General features: G+C 35.6%; 2 protein-coding genes across 4 annotated transcripts in view; one reads left to right on the top strand and one right to left on the bottom strand.

Moving 5' to 3' along the window:
- Positions 1–17,820, top strand: part of LeuRS-m (Leucyl-tRNA synthetase, mitochondrial) — a 104,637-nt gene that overhangs the window by 81,566 nt on the left and 5,251 nt on the right. The window contains exon 12 of the transcript XR_016366465.1: positions 8,870–8,978. The gene's annotated coding sequence lies outside the window, so the exon portion shown is untranslated. The remainder of the gene's footprint in view (positions 1–8,869; positions 8,979–17,820) is intronic.
- Positions 2,812–17,820, bottom strand: part of Nlg3 (Neuroligin 3) — a 94,794-nt gene continuing 79,785 nt past the window's right edge. For 2 of the 3 annotated variants that reach the window (XM_089837595.1, XM_089837597.1), the window contains 5 exons: positions 13,244–13,365; positions 8,241–8,552; positions 7,543–7,772; positions 6,315–6,661; positions 2,812–4,772 (listed from right to left, as the gene is read on the bottom strand). In XM_089837595.1, the coding sequence (XP_089693721.1) occupies positions 4,766–4,772; positions 6,315–6,661; positions 7,543–7,772; positions 8,241–8,552; positions 13,244–13,365 (1,018 nt within the window). In that variant the 3' untranslated portion in view covers positions 2,812–4,765. Of the gene's footprint in view, positions 4,773–6,314; positions 6,662–7,542; positions 7,773–8,240; positions 8,553–13,243; positions 13,366–17,820 lie in introns of those variants that run through there. The other variant, XM_089837596.1, reaches the window with a different exon arrangement.

Genomic DNA, 17,820 nt, shown 5'->3' with positions numbered 1-17,820 from the left:
CGCGTTGAAATCTGGAGCCTCTCTCTTTCTATCGGGTTAAAGTATACTTTCCTGCCGAATTTCTTTTTCAGAAAAAAAAAAGTTTAAAACGTTTAAAGGGATACTCTGGGCTAGAAATTTCTCTTTTTTTAATCGGAAGAGCGTAGAAAATAATGAATATCATCAATTGGAACCATGTTTCTATCTACAATATTAAAGGAGAGAGTACTACTGGTACTTGTTATTGTGCACTGGCTGGGATGTACCCCTATTGGACGCCTAGTACCACCTGGCGGATTTGTTTGTCCAATTGTGGTACTCCCCAGTGCTTGGGGAGGAAAGCCTAACGCGTAGTGCCATCCATTGCGGAAACTTGAGTGCTCGTATCTACTTTAATATTGTAGTTAGAAACATGGTTACAATTGAAGATATTATTTGATATTATTCATTATTTCATATGCTTTTTCGATTAAAAAAAGAGAAAATAAAATTTCTAGTCCGGACGCTGGAGTATCCCTTTAAGGATGTAGGAGAGGGAAACATGCACGAGATATCTCTTTAAATACGCACCGCCTAAGCCGCTTGCCTAAATATGTATGGTAATGACAGGTTCGCGTCTTTGATTGTATTATACTCTATGGTAAATATTACAGTCTGCCACTACCCTACCTATTTATCCCCCAACAAAAAATGTGTAGGAATGGCAGGTTCACGTCTTTGATCGTATTGCGTTCTTTGTTAAATAATATAGGCAATACAGTTAAATTTCTGTTGATTTTTTTCTCTCATAAATGAACCTAATTTAGTATTGCATTCAATTCAAAATTATTTCAGAAGTAAACCCATATTTATCTTAATTCATAAAGCAATTTGAATTGAAGAAAAAATCTATTCATAATTTGAATGTTATTTAACTTTTTTCCTCTTTGAATATACCATCATTAAACTTAAACGATAACTAAAAAAAGAGACTTCACTCTATATTTAAACCAACTTCATATTTTTCTGAAAACTAAGATACTAGTCCTATAAATAATTTATTCATGGAATTGAAAAAAAAAACGGAACCAAGTTCATTTTGCGTTTGATCTTTAGGATCCTAATTAACAAAATTAAATGTAAACATTCCATAAATAAATAAATAAATAAATAACTACCAGAAACTAGAAAACAGTAAATAGAATATTCCCTGGGCATTTTATCACGAGAAAAATCTATATTCTAAAGGTCTCGGACATTATACAGGGTGTTTCTCATAAGTCGATCTGCATGCATAAATTACTTGGGGATGTTCTTTGGGCGAAGGATTTTAAGTCGAAAATGTAACTTCTATCTCAGTTTTTTGTTTGACCCTAAGGGACACTGTTTCCGAGTTAAGATTGGGTTGGGGTATTTTACGGATGGACCCTTAAATTTATTTAAGAAACTGATTTAGACAATGATTTCTAATTTAATTAATTAAGAGGTCATACCTAAAACACTCTTAAAATCATAACTCGAAAACAGTGTCCCTTAGGGCAATCAAAATGGAGATAGAAGTTACATTTTCGACTCAAAATCGTGCACCCATAGAACATCCCAATTAATTTATGGCAGGCTGTATATTTTTGATAGAAAATGTGTTCCAAATACGGGCTAAAATGTTCCTCTTCGATTCGAACGAGGAAGATTCGAATCTCTAAGCCTTTGCGCAAAAGAATGTAAAGGCAAAAAGCAGCGCCCGAGATTTTGCTATATCATTCATAAGTTGATGATTTCCACCAATAAGTTAGACTTACACTTATGATGAGGTGAAGATAACTGACCAAGGTTTACATATCTTAACTCAAAAACAGTGTCCCTTGTAGCAAAATATCATAGAAGTTACATTTTCGACTGCCAAAGAACATCCCCCTTAATTTATGGCAGACTTATCAGAAACACCCTGTATAGTACAACTCTAGATTGTGATTCTAGAATTCTCTCTCTCTCTCTCTCGTTTTTTGACCTGATTAGATTCGGGTGAATGAATTCTTATTCTCCCTTCCATTCTCTTTTCCTCATCTTCCGCCGCATCCCCCATCTCCATCCTTATCCCTGGGCGAGCGAGCGCGAGCGTTTGATCTAAGACTCTTCTACTACTTCCTACGTCATTAAGTGTCCAATGAATCTGGGAAAGAAATGATGACGGTGTAGTAATGCGCGGGGCCGCGATTCGTGTTATACCTAAAGAATTAATGTATATAGATCCTATAGATATAGTTCTCTGAATCTTGAGCTTCCAGCATCTTCATCCCGAGGGATGTGATGGAGTATAATGTTGGTCTAAGATAAGTAAGAGTATAACAGTTGCAAATTTGTGATACTTGCGTTTGTTGAAACTTTTATGTATGCAGGGAAGTCCAGCGGTCTTATAATTCCTATAAAAATCCTATATTTTGGAACCTGTTCTATATTATTCTATAATTTTATGAGAGGTCCTATAATATCCTATATTTTTGCCTTTGTTGATGTTTTCGCATAGTTTAGCATCAAATTTATCAAAATGTAGTTATCTCTTTTATCGAGATCACATTTAACTAGATTTGTCCGAAATTGTAGAGCTCACTCACGTTTTATTTTAATTATATTTTAACTAGGTTCCTCTTTTCAAAGTAAAATCCAATTTGTTATTTTTGTGAGATTTTTCTGCGTAGTTTAAGCCAAAATAGTATGAGCATTTTTGGTCCTATATTTTCCTATAAAATCCTATAATTGCGGAAAAAATTCCAATTTTTCCAAAAATGAATATAACTTTTTGGCTGGGCTCCCTGTGTATGTTAATTAAGAAACAAATAATTATTAATAGCCAAGTTTCCCTTTATTTAGTCAATTTTTGTTGTTTTAAATTTTTCCCCCCACCAAAATGTTTCTACTACATAAGTTCAGTTTATATTTTCCATATTAATTTTTTTTTTGTTTTCAAATTATATTTACATCATTTTTCATTTAACATTTTTTTTTTGTTATAGCACACTTTAACCCGATCTTATATAATTTATGTACTTCATTCACGATATTTGGTTTTTAATAAGCTTCTTTTAAGTTGTTCGCTTCAAATATTTAAAAATCACCTTTTCGTACCAAATTCTTCGATTTCTAAGAAAAGCTCGTAATTTTGAGTTCAAAGGTCGAATGTATAAAGCGCGAGCTTTTCTCATTTATTTTATATTTCGTTTTTCTTTGGAAGAAGCGCGCGCTGACGTTGCCATGGAAACTGCCTCTTATTTCCGCCTCGATCTTCGCGTTTGAACCCACGTGACCCCTTTTTAGGCCTTGGTTTTTTTAAAGCGAGGTCTTCTATTCTCGAAGACAAAATACTTTCAATAGAAGCTCGTTAAATGAAATAATTTCGATACAATGCGGCGTGCCAAGGCCTAGTGAATATCTTGATGGATCGGCCTTTTCATATTGGGGACTAAACGCGGCTTTTGTCTCGTATTTTCAAAAATTCCTGGACTTTCTTCCGCTTTTTTGAGCTAATTCTTTATTGATAATTATAGTTTGGTTAAACCCCGGGAATCTCTCGTGTTGTTTGAAACGAACATAGCCTATTTTATTTTATTATTATTTATTTATTTTTTTTAGTTATTTTGTGGATTTTATAAACGTTATTGGAGATTCAAGTGTTGTCAAACAGTGATTGGTTAGTTTGAGTCGTATATTATTGACGTCATCCTATTCCACTCGTCGAGAGCTTTAATTTGAGTACTTACAAGGCGGGGTTACGACGATTTCCGAGAATTATGACGTCACTTTCGGGTTTCTTTTTTTATTTTAAATCCAGTGTTGTAAGTACTCTTTGGAAAGCTTTTGAGGAAATGGATACGATGGTATTATTGGTTTTGACCTCATTTGACCCCTGATTCAAATAATTCAAATCTTTACACGAAAACTAAATTAAACCATCAAATACTTCTATATTATATTATTATTATTATTATTATCGTTAGTATTTTTAACTCCTGACATAATGAACATTATTTATAACACTTAATAATTAATTTTTATGGTCGTTTTAGTTAATTATGTTTAACTTTTTCAATCCACTTAATGTTATTATTTTTTTTGTACTCGAAAAATAATATTTTAACAATTAACTTTAAAAATAGCTGGCTTTGTTAATTATTAATTGGTTTGTTTTTTCCTTCAATTTTTGAGTTAATTTCTTAAGCGCGAGAATATTGGAAATAGTTTTTATTTATTTTTTCAATTTTTTTATTCCAAGTTTGAAATTTCTTCACAAATTTCAATTTAATTTCTTTTTTAATTTGAAACAAACAACCACATTGGGAAGTAGAAGCGACAACTTGTTTTAAATAACGTTGAATTAGTTTAGGTTTATTTTTGTCGGCAGTTTATCAATTGTATTAACATGTCTGTCCATCCGCAAAAACGCACACAATATCACGTGATCTCGCACCATCCAATAGAATCATTCCGTCCTATATTTATTAACATGCCACGGTGCGCAGGCGCGAACTTTTTTTTTTCAAAATCTTTTTTTTTACGTCTCGTATTTGGGCTTCTATCGTTTTGTTTGTTTGTCTGTCTGTCTCTCTGTTTACTTTTATATATATATATATTTATTTATTTTTTAATGTAAAAAACACAGTATTTAAATATTGTTCATCCCTGGAGGAGAATGAGGATGCGCGCGCACTCGTTTTGTTTTTTTAATTGGCTCTTTGTCAGACGGTCGTCTCCACCGGATGTGGCGTTATTTCAGCCTCGTGCTGATGAGTCCAACTGTCGGAAATGAGCGCATTCAGTACCTGTCAATCACAATTACACATTCACCATCCATGATTTTTTTTCTCACGGTATGAACTTATGTAGTTTTTGAGCTGTTTGGAATTTAGTGACCATAAGTGGTTTTTCCAAGTAACTCAAATATGTTTTCTTAAATTATCGAAAAATTCAACTTAGCAAGAACGTGCAGAGGTTTTTTTTTTTGTAATTGTGACCTGTCAATGTTTTCCTTCAAATTTGAACAAAACTTCATTATTTTAATTGAAATTTTAACCAAATTCCATTATTTTCACTGGAGTTTCAACAAAATTTCTTACTTTATTGAAAGTTTTAGCCTATTTTCCTTATTTTAACCGAATTTTAAACAAAAATCCATTATTCTCACTGAATTTTCAACAAAATTTCGTACTTTTATTGAAAGTTTCAGCAAAATTTCCTTATTTTAATTGAAATTTAAACCAAATCCCTCTACTTTAATGGAAATTTGAACCAAATCCCTCTATTTTAATAGAAATTTCAACAAAATTTCATTAATTTAATCAAATTTTAATCCAAACTTCATTATTTTATATAAAATTTAAACGAAATTTTCATTAAAATCCTTGAAATTAGAACAAAAACTAAATCGTTTTCATCCAATTTTGATCCCAAAATTTCATCTTTTAAATTTTTCGTTTCCCTCCACGTACATAGAGCAATACAAATTCCCCGGCATGCATTTCCGCGTTGAAGGGGGTGGGCTTTTTAATCTTTTACCGGTTTAAAAATCATCCATCGAGAGAGCAAAAATTTGTATAATCGGATTAAGTCGGTCTAAGTCGCTGAGCGCCTATTCCTTACTTATGCTAGAAGTCAGCTTGAACCCAATATCGATTGAAATATTATTCCCCTCGGGGGATTTCGATTTTTAAGAATGGGGAACTAAAGAGTGTTTTAGGAGATTGGGCAGAACCCTCCTTAAGTTCTTAAATTAATTATATGGGTATTAATTTTCGATACAGTATGATATCTCTTGTATATATATTTCTAGTTTTATTTTATAAAAGGTCGAATGTAGGTTAATAAATTTTATTAATCCGTTTCGTAAGTTATTCATAAGTAAACTATAGCTCTAATATAAGTTACCAAGTTAGTGTGCAATATATAGTTTTCACTGTTGGGGCAAGAGAAAATTCCTCCCCCTCTATATCTCAGCTAGCTGTTTTAACTTCAGTGGCACAGTGTTGTCACTTGTCAGGCCCTCTTAAATTTGCCAAGATAGTCAAGTTCTGATTCAAACTGAAAGTTCTGCTAGATTTATCTTTGTAGTTTCTTACCCCACTAACGACCTGGCAACACTGGGGTGAAAATTATATACTAAGCTGCTTTCCGGAAATCCCCACGTGACTCGCCATCAAAACAAAATTGAAATAGCTAGACCTGACCCATTCCACCCATTGAGCATAACAAAAATACCTTAAGCCTTTGAATACTATGTCTTATTCAATTAAAACATTTCAAACAATCCTTTTCGTAATTACTCGCGTCCCCCGCTATGTGTCGCTGCATGCTTGAATGATACTTACACTCTCCTTCCTTCCGGGGACGTAGCGTTGACGTTTCCTCTTCCGGGATAGTTGTGGTGGGGGGCGCCTCCTCCTCCTCCTCCTCCCGCCCCCGGGCCTTGGTGCATGCCCGGGGGCGCCCTGAGTGGATCCTGGGGCGAATGCGGGTGATGATGGTGCGTTATCATGTTCATATTGACGTTGGCGGCGTTAGCGGGCGGCGGTGGTGGCGGTATGAATTCTTGCGAGGGGTAACTGGCGAAATGGTGAGCTCCGATGCCCGTCTTCAAGGGTATGGGCTTTCCCTCGATCTTTCCCCCTCCTCCAACGACGCCGCAAGACTCTTCTTTAAAACCTTTTCCGGCCACCTTGCGGGTTAATGACAGAGCTCTCTTTTTCGTTTCAACTCCAATACACCTTTCACACCCCGCACTCCTTGCTATTAATCTACTCTCGATTAAGAATACTTCCCCAGTTTCTTAATTTAGGTCGATTTTTCAAAAGAGAGTGCGGAGGGAAACGCCTATTGGATATGATTTACGTTTATAGGGATATAAAAGCAGTTTTAAAAGCGAGGTTTTGTAATTCGACGTGTTGTAAACTTCAATTGCGTCAGAGCTGATCTCGGACTGATTTCATTGGTATATAATACTTCTCTTCGAGAGAAGTATTGTGTACAACAAAGTGGGGTAATTGTAACATGATTCTTCCCAATAAGGTTAATTAATAAACCGAATCACATACGAGATAAATAGTTCCCTCATCATTACTCTATTAGCGCTGCTTAACTATTTGCCAATCAAGACGCATGCGCTTGTTGATTAATTTTTGTCCCACGTCAAGACAATCAAGGTTTGTGGGTTGATTGCTGAGGATTTAGTAAACACCAAACAGTTATAGAATTCACCTTAACGCGGTGCGATGCCCATCTGAATTTTTATTAGCGGGAGAGCAATCACAAAGGGCTCCCTCGCATGGGAAGAATCATGTTTCATAACTAAAGCATTAAGAAGATACAGAGTATCATCCTTCTTTTATTATCCCCTTCTGTTAATAATTAGAAGCGCTTGAAGTTCTATAGAGAGAGGGACCAACATCAGTCCGAGAAACTCGTTCGCGGAGTAACTCTGATCTCTGATTAAATTTCGCGTGCTGTCAAAGTTACCCCGATTGTACTTAAAATCTACTTAATTAATAATTTAAATAATTGCGTTTGATTTATTTATTGCAATTTGTAAACAATCTTTACCTGATAATTTCGCTTCTGTAGTTTGGCTTCTATTCGGTTTTTGTCCCTTTGGTAATAAATCCCGGCGAATATAAGGACATTTAAAATGAGTAAGGAACATCCTACAGCGATGGTGACACTAAGGGCGGTTGAGTAACCACTGTGGTGCATTACCACGGCTTGGTAATCAGAATCATTCGCCGAATGAGGCGATTCTTTGGGACCAGTAGTGGGAGGTTTAGTAGCTGTTCCTAAACACGCAAATATTAACGTATGTATAGATAAGTCTGCCATTAATTAAGGCTGATGTTCTTCGGGTTCGCGAGTCGAAAATGTAACTTCTATCTCCATTTTGTTTGCCCTAAGGGACACGGTTTTCGACTTATGATTTGACTTGTGTTTTAGGGATGACCCCTTAATTAAACTAGAAATCATTGTCTTAATCAGTTTCATAATTAAATTTAAGGGGTCATCCGTAAAATACTCCTCCAATCATAACTCGAAAACAGTGTCCCATAGGGAAATTTACAAAATGGAGATATAAGTTACATTTTCGACTCAAAATCGTACATGCACTCAAAGAACATGACCCTTAATTTTTCGCAGACTTATCAGAAACACCCTGTGTAGGTAAAGAATTAGGCCCGGTTCTAATTTCTGATATTATCCCTTTGTTTTTGAAAATAAGAAATAAGTGTAACAATAAGACTTTTATTTACCTTGGTTGACAACGGGTTGAATTTGGGAGTTTTGCGCGTTATTGAGCTCTTGTAGATTGAAGGACGATGTGGGTCCCGGAAAGACGTTGGGTAACCGGTTCATGGGGTCATGGGTCGTTAAAACGGCCTGGTTTCCCGTATTGGGTACTTGTCGAACGATGCCATCGTAAAGATTCGGGTCTTGGTGGTTCTCGAATAAGTGGTGTTGAGGAGAGACCGGAGGATCACCCGGTCGGTGCAATTTAGGAATTAGTTTTAGCCAAAATGATAATTTGTGAGCGTGGTAATGGTCCTTCACTTTAGGTTTCATTCCTGGAAAAATACCATAGAGAGGAAAAAAATTAATTTAATTACCTATTTAATTGATGTAACTTTGGTACTTCTAAAGTTCTTAGATTAAATTTGAAGGTACCATTAGAAACTACAAATTTCTTTGAGTAATTGCAGTTATTGTAATAAACTCCCTAGAACCGATTGAAGTTTTTAAATAATTACATGATGGGAGCCCAGCAGTCCTCTAATTCCTTTAAAAACTGTATTTTTGAACCTGTCCTATATTATGCAATAATTTCATTTAAAGTCCTATAATATCCTAATTTTTTTAATTATTATATATTATTTTTTTGTAGACTTGGCGCCATGAGGAACCAGGCATCCCGTACAGTAATTGCACCAAGTATCAGAATGTTAACGTCCCCATTCAAAACGGGGACTCTATGTCTGCAATCAAATCAAAATGTAAGTACCAAGCGTACTTTTTTTTAAACATTTCAGACAATATAGGAAGTACTACTTAGACAAAAAACCAAATGATAGCGGATGAAATTTTAGATCTCTCGAAATTTCATGGAAACCCCTTAACCAAAGATCCCATAAAATAAAAAAAGAAATACAAATAGTAGATCGTCTGTAGAGACACATTATAGGAATGCGACCTCGGGGCATCTATAAGATCTAGTTTGGGGGGTCCTCCTAAAACTATGGCCCCATAAAACTGGGCTTAACCGTTATTTCATCCAATTCAACGAGTGTCATTTCAAAGGCTTACAATTCCCCTATTTCTTCTCCATCCTCGCCCCCCCCCCGGACCCCCCCCCCCTCTGGACAAAAACAGGAAAATAAAAGGAATTCGAATCCTCGTCACCCCTTTCAGTTCGAACTAAGATAAAAAATAATCGTAAGATCGGAGAATCACTTCTTTTTTTGGGGGCAATAATATTGGACCCTTTATCACGTATCACCATTTGCCATCCCCCATCTCCACCCCCTTCCCTTCCTCCATGAATCCTTCAATTCACCCATGAATGAATCTTGAGAAGAAAAAAAACTCATTGGATTACACTATGGTTAATTTTGCGGGACTTCCATCTTCCTATTTAGTCTGTACTAAGCCTTTGACAGCGCCTCACCAGGTATCGCTTTACTTCATGACAAGCTACAGTTTGTAACCAGTGACAAACTTATGGTGAACATATCTTATGAACTTATGGTATAATTATAGAACCAAAGTACTTACAGTGGGATGCATGGTTCTACGGGTAATCCAATTTAGAGGGTCATTTCTAAAACACTCAAATCATAACTTTAAAACGGTGTCCCTTAGGACAAATAGTCGTAAAACGTTTTTCACCCAAAATCGCGCTACCACCCTTCTTTTGTCTCTTTGAAACACCCAGTACAGAAACTGAAACTGGCAATTAATTTTATTGAATTAAACTAAAATATTCTTGGATAAATTACTCGCATTCAACAAAATTTTTGGTCTATGGCTGTCTTCTCATTGGTCCCCTTTAGACCCATCATTTCGACAAGTTTTATCTTTTCTCCCACCGAAATAGGCTGCTCGTGTGGGGCAACAGCCCCTCGAAACCTTAACACGTTCCAGCACTTCAGTATCTTTCTTAAACCGCCCTTCCCCCCCCCGAAAAGGAAGTTTTCACGATTGGGAAAAATAGTACTCAATATATTCCTTAAGCAATATGTTAGGTATCACTACGCCATACGTTTGTACATGGAATCATTTCAAGCCCTTATTGTATATAAAGTTATCATGGCGCATGCGTCTCTGGCTGGTCCTTCGGGATCTTAGAAAATTCAAAAATATTCGTTTTTACGTCTTTTACTGCATTTTGCGTACAAGTGATTTTTATTCACCCCCCTCCCCTAAAAAGGCGCCCCCCTCCCCAGGGTAAGGATTGGGAGAAGGGGATCTCTGTTTCTATTGGACAAAAATTTACATTCAATTTTTATATAGCTTATTTCGATTCAACTTTTGTTTTGGCGGGAAATTGTAAAACAAAATAAAACCCACGTGCTCTTTTTTTTCACATGGCTAGCACGCGATTTGCGCCTTGTTTAAATTTTTACCTACTGATACTTCCATACTTGTTAATGTGAAAAATAATTACGTGATAATTATTTAATTAATTACCGTAGAGGCCATTTATATGATGACGTCATTTATTTTCTAATCGTTAATTTTAAATAAATTATTAAGTAGGTTTAGCTATTTATAATGACCTTAATCTTTATTATCGTGCAAATATTCCGATATTAAATTCCCTCTATACTTACAGAGAGGTACAGGGTGTTTCTGATAAGTCTGCATGCATAAATTAAGGGGAATTTTCTTTGGGTGCACGATTTTGAGTCGAAAATGTAACTTCTATCTCCATTTTGTAAATTGCCCTAAGGAACACTGTTTTCAAGTTAAGATTGGATTGGAGTAGTTTACGGATGACCCCTTAAATTTAATTAAGGAACTGATTAAGACAATGATTTCTAATTTAATTAAGGGGTCATCTCTAAAGCACATTTCAAATCATAACTTGAAAACAGTGCCCCTTAGGGCAATCAAAATGGAGATAGACATTTTCAACTCAAAATTGATTTCCCAAAGAACATCCCGCTTAATTTAGGGCAGACTTATCTGAAACACCCTGTACACGTTAACGTATTAAACTGTTCAATTTGATATATTATAGAGATAAGGCTCGCGTTAAACATACTCGGGCCTTGGCTTATCAGTTGGGTTTAGTGCATGGTCATTTTGAAAATACTGTCCGCTTTAGTGGTCAATTTCTGTATATATTGCCGAAAGATAAGGGTATATACGGCGCAGGTATATCTGTCGTTAGAAAGATTGAGCGTCTCCCGCGGAGTGATATCTTTTTTTTTCTTCTTCTTTCCTTTTTCGCGCCTTAATACCAGATAGGAACTATAAATAAAAGGGTCACTATAACGTTTTTAGTCCTTCCATAAACCATTTGTTATCTCACACGGATATTTATATATATAAAAATAGATCCACCATTTCAAGTAGGATATCGAGCCATTTTGCTCCTCGCCTTTCATAATGTATAGTTATATACTTATTTTTTGTTATTTTGAAATATAAACACGCGCGTAAATTTCTTCGGCTGAAATAGTCCATCTATAGCTCGCGCTGAATATGAAAGGTGTCGGACATTTACTTTCTCCAATTAATCGAGATTAAAGGCCGACTTCTAGCGAACTAATAAAACCGAGCATCGAGACTAACAATAGAGCGACCGTGCCGATTTTCGAATCCTCGCTTAGAGTAAAATTTGTAAGCCGTGCAATGTGGTTCTAGCAAACTGAAGATACACAATAGAGAATTTCCTTGAGAGGAAAGTAATTTAGAAGGATTTCTATTGTTCATCTTCAGTTTGCTAGAACCCTTTTCACTGGAAGTCGACCTTTAAATACAAATTTTAATCGTAACTTAAAATATAATATTAATGAAGTTTCAGTTCTAATATTAAATAGTTTCAATCTTCGTTAATTCGTTGTAAGAAAAGTAAATGTTTTCAAAGTGTTCGACCCCTCGATCGAGGTTTCTGATAAAAAGCGCGCGCTTTTCCACACGCGCGGTAAATATTTAAGCGCGCCAGATTCCTTTTGGCGGGGAAGACAGACTAAAGGAAAGCACGTGCGAAGATGAAGAACGGTTTCCGGTGAAATTCTTTCTTTTTCTCCCTCATTCCCCCCATCCCTACCCCGTATCGTCAGGTTGAGCCTTAGGCTTCTCTGCCTCGTATATCTCTAGAGTGGCCACAGTGGAATTTATACAGTCATTATACGAGGAAGGGCTGGTCATCTGATGCCTTACGTACATTTTATGGAGCGCGAAGATGAACTGTTATATCAGTAACTTTTCCCATAGGAATGCCTGTTTCTCTAACCGTTAAAACCTTGCTTATATATACGAGGCTAATCTTATATAACTTTTATATTTTTACCTTAAGGTAAAGAGATCGTGGTTACGGTTAATGGAATGCCTTTACCGCGCGACGTTTTTATATTTTACAATTAAATTTAATAGACCTAATTTTAGATAATTTTTATAATGAGTGAAGCCAACTTACAGGCTGAAACCTTCCCTTGTTAATCCTACGTACCCCTGTAAAACTGTTTCACTGCCGAACACCGGTGTATTCAAAATTTAATTTTTTTCTTTTCGGTGTCTAATTTTAAACGTGTATTTAATTTAATAATTAATACATTTTAAATTATAATTATTATTATTAAACGTGTATTTATAATGGACCTAATTATAAATAATTTTTATAATTATTGAAGCCAACTTACAGGCTGAACCTTTCCCTTGTTAATCCTACGGACCCCTGTAAAACTATTTCACTGCAGAACACCGGTGTATTCAAAATTTTAAGGTCCAAATTTTTAATGATGATTTAATTTAATAATTATTCCATTTTTAATGATAATAATTATTATCAGACGTGTATCTAATTCCGATTTAATTTATTATTTTATTTTATTTTATTTATTTTGAATAATAATTATTGTCAAATGTGCATTCAGTTATGATTTGCTTAAATAATTAATGCATTTTTTAATAGTAATTATTATGAAACTTGTATTTAATTGAATGATTATTTCGTAAAACTCACTTGTTAATTAATTATAATTATTATTATTTAAACGAAATTAATTTCAAAATAATCAAATTTATATCTTACCAATTGTCATGTATTTTTGATGGACATTTTCATAAGCTGGCCAAGCGACTTTTTCAAACCTCCCTCTTGGTTTTTCTTGTTGACCGCTGGCGTCCGGTTCACTGGCGGGTGAATTGGGGTCACTACCAAAATAAAAAAAGAAAGAAGAAAACGGAAAGAGAATTAGTTTTAATCTCGATTCGATAATTGATGGGGTGGATCTTTTCTCAAGTTGTCAAAACGGAATCGTCAAAGCTTTATACCGTTGCAAATTGGGTTGGTGAATTGTAAGTTACTACAAAACTCGGTCCGACTTACTTTAAACCTAGTTAATCTGTCCAATTTTCTAGTTGGAAAACCGAGAAGGATCTCTCTCTCTCTCTCTTTTTCTTAACCTAGTTCTTTTTTCCCAGCGGCAACCTCGCTATCTTAGAAGACGTGTTTCTTCCCTTCTGCCCACCCCTCCTTCTAATAATGCAGTTTAGCTTCCAGAGTTTTACACCAGTGTAAAAATCGCCCCTAGCTTATCGCCAACTCTATTGATAGTCAAGGTGTCGGATACTTAACGCCCAAATTATCACAACAGTTTTGAGGGAATTTCAATTCAAAATGGGCCAAAAGGTCAGGCAATTTGGTTAAACAAGGTTTCTACAGGTCAGAGAAAACATATAAAAGTCAGGGAATTTCAAAATGGCTCAAAATGTCAGGGAACCGTCAGGGAATTTTAGGAATTTCAACAAAGTCAAGGAATTTGGCTAAACAGGTTGTCATATATCAGGGAAAAGTCAGGGAATTTTAAGAATTTCAACAAAGTCAGGAATTTGGATAAACAGGTTGTCGTAGGTCAGGGAAAACCTGAAGAAGTCAGGGAATTTCAAAATGGGTCAGGGAAAAGTCAGGCAAATTTAAGAATTTCAGCAAAGTCAGGGAATTTGGTTAAACAGGGTTGCCACAGGTCAGGGAAAACCTAGAAAAATCAGGGAATTTGAATATGAAAATTTCGTGGTAACCCTGGACCGACTTTTAAATAAAAAATAAATAAATTAAACAATTTGAATGGTAAAAATTGGTACGTTATTAATTACTCAAAAATTTATAAACTTTCACGATTAGGAAATAAATCCGGAGAATATTGAGCTACGAAGTGTCCAATCCCTCATATAGTTCTTTTAATCTCCAATATACGTTGGGTCACTACTCAGTCTTTGAGAGTAATTGGCTTCTTAGTGTATAGGAATGATCCGTATCGGTGGTGTTGACCGGGGTGAGGGGAGGGTAACCCCAGAGCTCTTTTTCGGGCCCCCAACTTAGTTAGGCTTAGTGCAGTTGCATTGGAATTAGACACACTAAGAACGACACTCAATTCTACAGTATATTGTAGCTTTTTTAGTTCTAATGTGAAAAATATAAAAATTAGTCTCAATTTCTTATTGTTGTTTTTAGCTTTAAATAATTAATTTAATTTATCTTATTTTTCTAAAAGGGATTTGGCGCGAAATAAACTTTGACGTCTCCTGATTGGTTGAAGGTTTTTAAATTAGACTAATAAGTTTGGCAGACACGGGGGTGACGCACGTACCTTGTTAAGCCTCGGCGAAATGTTTCTACTGATCGAGAAACGTAACTAGGGGATCGATTTTGAGCGCGCTTTCTTTTACCTAATTAAGCGTACGTTTTAGAAAGTTTCCCGCCAATTTTGTCTGACTAGATTTTTTGATAGCGAATTAAGACCTAATTTTCGAATTTCATCGGATGAGTGAAGCGGTTTAAAACTAACGATTCGAGCGTTTAAAATTATTTCCCCCCCACCCGAAGTTGGATCAAACCAAGAAGTGATATCTAGTTTATTAGGGAGAAGGTATAAATTCATTCATCCTCATTTCCAGCTTTATCTCCAGTCCAAACATAGTAGGTCCGGAGTTAATCCCCGCCTTTCAATTACAACCAGAATCTCATTGGGTCTTGAAAACTCACGTCAGCGCGACGTGAATGACGAAAATTACGTATTTTCCGACTGAGGAGAGGCGAAATAGCCCGGCCTCCTTTTACGTCCCCCTTGTATTTTGAAAGGGGGACTGGGACTATGGCGCGCGAATACTTAGGCATCTTCTACCTTCTCCCTAGTAAACAAGATAACACTTCTTGATCAAAGTATAGCGTCGTCTCTTTCGATTTCGAAATTGAGTTTTTCATTTAGCGAAAATTGAATTCAGTATCTGGAAAACAAGTGTTTTTGATTTACCCGCTACTGCCTTATGCCGCTAACTTGTTTCAAATTTGAGTTATTTGCCAAGTTATTTATAGAGATCGTAGTTAGTTTTATAAAGGCAATGTATAGTTTCTATTTAATAAAGCGCGAGATAAACTTTGACCTTTTTTAATTTTAAAATTTACGTGCTGCATCTCGAAATTGGTAAATTTTTAATTTTATTTCAAACTATGATTTGAAATGGAGCCAACGCTAAATGAAAATACAACAATTGTGGCAAAGGCTTAATGAAAACACGACAATTGTTTCCAAGGCTTAATGAAAACACGACAATTGTTTCCAAGGCTTAATGAAAACACGACAATTGTTTCCAAGGCTTAATGAAAACACGACAATTGTTTCCAAGGCTTAATGAAAACACGACAATTGTTTCCAAGGCTTAATGAAAACACGACAATTGTTTCCAAGGCTTAATGAAAACACGACAATTGTTTCCAAGGCTTAATGAAAACACGACAATTGTTTCCAAGGCTTAATGAAAACACGACAATTGTTTCCAAGGCTTAATGAAAACACGATAATTGGATGTGGCCCATTCCTATGAAAATAAACGTAACAAAACCGTAGAAATAGACTTAAACTTACTAAAAATAGACTCTCGGGTAATTCAATTCTATATTTAATCATTCCAAGAAGCCATTTCGTAAATTAAAAATTGTTTGCTTTTGAAAAATAAGAAAGGGTAAAGAATTAATAAAAATGTGACCTCGATTCTCGAGCTATTGTTTTCGTTTAAACAGATTTTTCTTCTTGGAAGAGAAAAATAAAGAAAAAAGAAAAAAAAAAACCAAACCTGACCCCTCTTGTACCTTAATGTTACCGCAATCTTATACCTTTTGTTGATGCCACAGCCAAGGCTTAGCTATCCTGAAATAGCCTCATTAAAATAACCTCTTTCTTGAGAGGGTGAAGTAAAAATAGCGAGAAAGTTGAGGAGATATATTCCTTTAGCCGCTTGGAAAACATCGAAGTATGATCGTGGATTGCGCTGAATTTGGAAGGTTTCCTAAGCCACTAAAGGAGTATAAACGCTAGATTTCTATGAGGAATTGGGTCTTATGGATCTTGTCGATACCTTCATGGCAAAGAAACAACCGAGAAATTGTGGGAAATGTTTGTTAAACTTTAGATATTCTAATATTTAACCTAACCATAAATTGTGAAACTAGACCTTCAACCTTTAACACTCATAACCAGTAATGGCATTCCATGTTAACATCCCATAGACTCTAACATAGGTTAAGGATATACGCAGCTGATACATTCCTTGAAAAAGATCTATACATTTTTTGTTATAGAAAGAAAAATAGGAAAAAGTAACATTTTTGTTCGGAAACAGGTGTTTTTTTTTTTTTTTGGTATTTTTTTCATTACGTGACTCTAGCGGCGCCTGCCGGATTTTTTCCCTCTACCCTCAGTAGTATTCCTACTATATATCCTGACTTCTTAATACCTGCAGCCTGGAGAGAGAGAGTGGAGAATAGAACTCCGATATATAGAGTGATCCAAAGACTTCCTAACGTATTAGAGAGTTTAAGTCGTCCCCAAAAATAGTACGTCGAACCAGAAGGGGATAATTGAAGAAGGATGTAACTCTGTATCATCTTAATACTATATTTATGTAATTCATGATTCTTCCCAGGCGCTCGTGCACCTTTTTGTTTGCTCTCCCGCTCATCAAACTTCAGACGGGCATTGCACCGTGCTAGGGTGGATTCTATAACTGTTTGGTATTTACTAAATTCTCAGCAATCAACCAGGCACAAGCCTTGATTGTCTTGACGTGGGGGGGACAAAAATTAATCAACAAGCGCATGTGCCTTGGAAATCAAATAATGAAGCGATAATAGAGTAATGATGAGGGTACTATTTACATGGCGTATGTGATTCGGTTTAGTAACCTTGTGCACTCCAAATGTAAAATGATGTTGGGAAGAATCATGTTACAACTACCCCGCCGCTTTGTACTATATAATACACTTCTTTTTAAGAGAAGTATTATGTTTCTGTTTGAACGTAAACAGTATACCAATAGAGATAACCCTTCAACGTTCGATTTTTGGTACCTAGCTTAAACTCTCTATTATCAGTTCTCACACTATAAATTGACTTATACAATATATACTCCAGAAGCTCCCTCTATAGGATATATATTTTTTTTTGTTTACTAGCTCGTGGTTGTGGGGGTATGAGCCCCCGAGTTCTAGTAATACGAGGTCGGTCGCTTGGTTGGTTTTTGGGGGGTTTAAGCTGGAGCGATAGGTTTTCCTTTTTGTAAAATCCCTTTGGGGCAACGCTGGAGGATTTGTTCTTTTACATTGATTTGGGG

Source organism: Phalangium opilio, unplaced genomic scaffold (genome assembly GCF_054372755.1).
Source record: "Phalangium opilio isolate 3A_F unplaced genomic scaffold, DU_Popi_V2 ptg000045l_1, whole genome shotgun sequence".
NCBI classification, from domain to species: Eukaryota; Metazoa; Arthropoda; class Arachnida; order Opiliones; family Phalangiidae; genus Phalangium; species Phalangium opilio.
This window is presented reverse-complemented; position numbering and strand designations above follow the sequence as displayed.